General features: G+C 45.3%; 1 protein-coding gene across 4 annotated transcripts in view; it reads right to left on the minus strand.

Moving 5' to 3' along the window:
• Window positions 1–5,748, minus strand: part of LOC105829305 (calmodulin) — a 66,873-nt gene extending 61,125 nt beyond the window's left edge. The window contains exon 1 of one of the 4 annotated variants that reach the window (XM_012668039.3): window positions 4,916–5,748. In XM_012668039.3, coding sequence (XP_012523493.1) covers window positions 4,916–4,918 — 3 coding nt within the window. In that variant the 5' untranslated portion in view covers window positions 4,919–5,748. Of the gene's footprint in view, window positions 1–2,208; window positions 4,338–4,410; window positions 4,532–4,606; window positions 4,850–4,915 lie in introns of those variants that run through there. The other 3 variants (XM_012668038.3, XM_028190147.2, XM_036291393.1) reach the window with 3 other exon arrangements.
• Window positions 5,749–6,000: the final 252 nt, after the last annotated feature.

Below are 6,000 nucleotides of genomic sequence, written 5' to 3' on the forward strand. Positions count from 1 at the left end.
CTCCTTTTTTTTTTTGAAGAATTTGTTTTTAACAGCTTTTATGTAGAAAAAAATCACAAATATATAAATTATGGGTTTTTAATTATCTAAGCAGATCACGTTTTTATCACTATTAATACAGCGCAATATGTAGTTTCTGAGAAATAAAGCAATATCGTTTTAGAAAGTATATGCCAATAGACAACTCCTCTGCACATGAGAATAAAAATAATGTGTTTTGAAATGATAATTTTAACAATAAGATAAATGAATAAAATGTAAGTGTCAATATATTATAAATATTAATTGTATTTAGAAATATACTTTCATATTTGTTTCCAAATTGTATCCAAGTATTACATTTCTTGTGTTGATTTTGTACATACATAATACTTATCTTACTTTCTAACATATTCATCTTATGTTAAATTAACACAAAGATTTTAGAGTCGTTTGGAACGCGTAATATATGTTAAATTTGATAGAAATTTCTTCCAACTGTGTATTGTATGATAGATTGATCCTCAATTATCCAGGAACTCGATCGCCGCAGATTGACATTTCGCTCGATTTGCGACCATAAATCGCGACGCGTCTCCCGCGGGAACGACCTATCGAGTACTATCTGTACATCGGTAAACCCTATCACAATTGACTCCGCAGACGGTATTTAGCGCGGATGCTCCCGGTCGCCGGTCGTATCTACTGCCGCGTCTGCGGCCTATTTGTCTCGTCGCACGACAACGAACTCGGCCGGAATTTCCCGTCTGCACGTAGGTGGAACGTAACGTCGCACGATAAAGGCACTTGCGGTATGGCACCCTCGCAAAAGTCGTAGACTCGCCCCCGGGGGACAATGCTCGGACCCGCCGGCCTCTTCCGTTTCAGCGCCCGGCACGCACCTGTGTACACACTATGTGCGTGTGTATGTGTGCCGGTCCCTGTGTCGCCGAAATGTGTCGGGAAATGGAATTTCTACGAAGAAACTTTGTGGAAGCCTCGTCTCCCACATGAAGTGACGGGAGTCTGGATAACATCGCCAACCTGTACGAGTTGATGCATCTAACGTGTCTAATACATACAAATATCACAAATATGTCGTTACGTTCTGGTTATCATTGACGCTGGGTACCAATGTGATTAGTTTTTGGTATGACATCCATGTCATACCGAGGAAGGCGGAGGGGAGAAGGAACTTTATTGGACCACGGTCGAATCTGTTACGTACGTGCGTAACAGAAATTCCAATTTTCCTCATTCGTATCTCATAATTTGATACCGTTTCTCATATTCGCGAGCGTAAAATTCGGTTATTTGCGAGGAATTTTATGAACAAAAATTCAACAAAGCATTTACGCGACGTATAAAAAAGGGCAAAGTAAATAGATGTTACATACAACGTACTTCCTAAAGAAAGAAAAGCATTCCTTGAAATTGGAAAAAAGTATTTCTGTATTATTATTAAAAAAAAACAAATAAATAAATGCGGAAAAAAAAATTAAAAATAAGAAATAAGTAACAAATATTAAATAAAATATGTGATAGATGAAAAACAATGGAAAATAAAATATGTTTTATTTCCTCGTTATATCAATGTTTTTATCTAGCTTTGATTATTTTGTATGTTTTTCTTCTCTTTGTATTTTATATTTTTTTTCCTCCCAGCAAAATGTAATCACCGCGAATGCGCGTTTTTTTTAACTATTTTTATAAATAATTTAAATCTTGAAATATGGGAAAAGCTCGCATTCTCCAATTTATCTTAATATTGAGTTATATAGATATGCAACTTTAATACGTATGTAATTATACATGCCATTTCCAGATAAAAGCATGTAACGGAGCAAATGTTCGGCTCTACTTCAACGGTTTTAAAATAAAAACTGGCGGCCGGGGGCGGTTCGGTTATGTTTGCTCGCTGATATGGGATATGATGGGATTTTTCCTAAACCTCGCCGGAAATCTTGAAACGCAACGAACACGAGTTCCACTCCGGTTCGCGTTCCCTCGAATGTAATTACTCTTACGCGGGAGAAATCTCTCTCGCCGCGAGTAAGTCGTTTTTAAAATCCGTACGCGCCCGTGTATCGAGAGCGCACGTTAATTCACCTCGTCATTTTAATTAATTAAGGCTAATTAAATATTTCTGTGGAAGAGGGCGGAGGCGTCCGAAAGAATATTCCATTATATCGAGCGGCGGGCGTTCGGGGCCTCGCCATTTCTACCTACGTGTACAGGCGTATGTGCAGGCCAGTGTCGAGCGAGGCCATACCCTCGCTTTGAACCTCTGTAATCGACTGCGCTCGCAGTAATGATCCTGCGGTTGACGGTAATGCGCGGCAGACGACGATCTTCGCGTGCGCCCGTACCACTCTTCCTCGTGAAGACCCGATTCAGAATGACGCTCGCGTGAAGAGCGCGAATCGCGCGAGGAAACGCAGCGGTCACGCGACCGTTCTCTCTCGGGAGATAGTCCCGCCTGTCCGACATAATGCTGACAGCTACCACTTCTCACCGGCGATTCACGGAAATACCGCATACCCTCTACCGGCGGAAAGACTTCTCGGGTGTTTCCGGACAAAGTATCGCCGGTCGATTCGTAATTTTTTGGGGTCATAATGGGAACCTCGGGCTATCTTATCCCCCTACGCATTTTCGATTCTATGGATACACCTCTCATTATTTGGATTTTGTATCGATAACGAGGGGGATGAATGAGAGAGAGAAAGAGAGGAAAAGAGCGCGTTTTTACGTAGGACACAAAGATTTTTTTTCCACCTTTGTACATCATATCACAATCTGTCTACCGACATCAATTTTGTTCTCTTTTCCATCCACGTTCGTTACTTAGCCATATTCGGTAGCTCAATCAATAGGCTATTATTAGTGGATAATTGACTTATCGAAAAAAAAGTGAGCATACCTGGCTCATGCAACCCGGGCTTTCATTTCGGGATTACAATGGGGCGACGGGGACCGCACGCAAGCACGCGTATCACGCATCGCTGATCCTCGGCGGCATAATTGCGTGTAAACGAATACGCGGGAACGCAGTTAATTGCACATTATTTTAGCGTGACGCGCGCGCACTTTCGTAAATAAAAAGGTGTAATAGAAATCTCCACGAGTTAACATCCGCAAGTATTCGTACTCGCGGGGTTTAGCAATCGAATTAAAAATTTGTTATATACGTACCCCCCGAGAAAATATTCCGTCTTCCATTGTACAACGGGCAATCCGCCAATTAAGAAATTCTTACGGATCGCGTCGCGCTCGCAGCAGGGAACGAACTTTATCCCTTTAAAGGCGTCCCTTTAAAACCCTCTAATGAGGTATGGGCGCAGGTGTGCGCTTCGAGTTCCCCGGAATTCGGTAAGTAAATTATCAACGGAAAGCGGAAGGGTACACATTAACACAGGGCGTTAAAAGTTAAGTGTCTTTCTCGATGCTAAGCAGTTCGATGGGGTTGATCCCAAAGTTAAACGGTGAAATTTCTTCGGATTCCCGTAAAGCGCTTTCAGAGTGTGCCGCACGGGGCAATGTGGAAGATCAGGGAGGGAAATCTCCCGCGAGAAGGCGGAAAGTATATACAAATAGGGGCAGATACAATCGTAATGTGCAACGGCGTATCTTTAATTTCCGAGAATACCCCGTGCGCCCATGATCCTTCCCCTCCGGAATTATCTAAGCAATTATTGTTTGCGGGCGCACCGTTGCAAATAGTGTTTACCGAAACGCAAGTCGGGCAGAATTAAAAGTTTGCGCGCGATTGATATAATTATTTCAAGTTATTCCGCTTGCTCAAACTTGGATTACGTCGATCTTGATTATCCCTAGGCGCAATCAATGATACTTACGAAAGAGAAGAAAAACTATTTGGGAAATTAATGAAACGCTGTAAATGCATTAGTAGTTTCTAAATAGTTCTTCGTCCCACGCAAACTTCATCGAATTCGCGCCATGACAAATTAATTGGCGGATTTCTATCTGGGTTTTCGTTGGGTATAATTGTTTCTAAAATTAAACAAATCCGCTGCAAAATAAATAGGTATTGGGGTGACAAATTCGAGTGAGGAGTGCCATGTCGACACGATCAGTGGCGCAAAGTGGATCGACAATTATGCTTCACGGCCCATCAAGCTCTCCACGACGATGGAAAGCCGGGATGGTTAAGCTCCCGAGAAGCAGAATGTTCGATGAATAAACGTAAATTATGCACGGCGTGAACTAAGTGTGGAATTCTAATAATCAGTCGCGTGCTAAAGGTTTATTGCTCACGTGTCGGTAGATGAGATTAATGGAATGTACGTTATTTAACATCCGCTGTTAATTATGACAAAACTAATTATATTGTATTATATATTACTAGTTGTGTACTGTTATATGTTGCGAGCCAATACAATTCCGGTGTTGAACTTTGTGAACACACACCCGTGAGCCAAAAACTCGGATGGGGGATATCCAAGCGCGTCGCTCCGGGAGCGCGATGAAAAATTCAGGATCTTCTTAATTATATTAGAAATTTCGCTCACGTTCTCTCGCGGGGAAACTGACGCGGATGAAACTTAACTTCAAAAATCAATTTTCCCCGTCAATCAGAAAGTGGAATCATGTCGATATCTTGTACCTTCCTCGCAGTAACGGCGAACATCGTTACCCTGAAACTTCCCGGAGGCGGAAGGTACAATCGCGACGAGTGCCGTGCGACAACTGCGAACTAACTGTATTCAAAGCGAAGTCGAAGCACATACGTCCTCCTACGTCGAGAAAGCGAGAAACTAGACGGGGGCTGAGTCAGTGGCCGCGCGGACATTCTCGGTATGTGTCGACGAGAGAAAGAGAGAGAGAGAGAGAGAGAGACTGAGAGGGATGAAGGAAGGGAGGGAGTGAGACAGAGAGACAGAGAGATACATAGGAACATGAGAGTGAGACTCACCATCAGCAACTTGACCTTGTTAACCAAAGGGGACGTTGTAAGGAACTTGTTGACGGCCGTCAATATTTTCCCTTCCAACGTGGCAGCGCTTCCGGCGTCTTGTCCTCGCGAGCATCCGGGCCCGATGTCCGCCCCCTTCTCGCCGGGACTGGGCAACAACTCCCGGCAGTCGCCCGGCCCGAGATCCCTCTTCTTCAGCTCTCCCCGGGGGCCCTCGTGGCTCCGCTCTTCTTCCTCCGTGCACCGCGGCAACCTCAACGATCGCGCTCAGCACGTGTCGGCATCAGAACCGGCGACCGGCTGCGGGGCGGCCCGGGGGAGACCTCCGGAGCCTCTTTACAGCATTCACCCGGATGGAGAACTCCGTCCGGAAGCCAAACTCTCGCCAACGAATTCTAGGCTAGCCGGCTAACCTTCCACCGAAGATCTCTCTGTGACCCGTGGAAACCTTACGACCTCGCTGAGTGACGCACCTGCGTGTACCACACGAAGCGAGGTTGGTACCAGCTTTGATTCGCTACTTATACTAATGGAAGAACTAGCACGCTCCAAACCAAATTATCCTTTCGGATAATTAATAACGCTGATACGCGTGATGCGCAACGGCGATACTTTCTCGCTTTTTATTCCTTAATCTTCCGTTCGCCGGCGAGAAATCACGATCTCATAGTTTCGGACGATGGATCGCTCGGTGGACTTCGACACAGAGTGACGGTAGTGTCGGTTGCACGCGACGTCGGCCGCGAGCTTCCGGGTGGCTGTCACTCCTAGAGGTCCCGACAGTGGCGCGTTCTCGACGTGGACTGAAGTCCGGAACGGTCCAACGGATGCTGTGACTCGCTCCAGAGGCCGAAGAACGCGCGAGCGCGCGAGAGGAACGCGGCGTGCGAGATATGGAAGGGGGAGGAAGAGGGAGCAATGGAGAGAGAGAGAGAGAGAGGGTAGCGGACGCGAGACGCGAGAGGGAGGGTTCTCTCGTGGAAAATGGGGGAATGAGAGAGAGAGAGATCCTCTATCCCCCCCTCTCTTTCTCTTTCTCTCTTTCTTCTTCCACCTTTCTATATCTTTATATCCGTCTCTGTTCG

This window comes from Monomorium pharaonis, chromosome 8, assembly GCF_013373865.1.
Source record: "Monomorium pharaonis isolate MP-MQ-018 chromosome 8, ASM1337386v2, whole genome shotgun sequence".
NCBI classification, from domain to species: domain Eukaryota; kingdom Metazoa; phylum Arthropoda; class Insecta; order Hymenoptera; family Formicidae; genus Monomorium; species Monomorium pharaonis.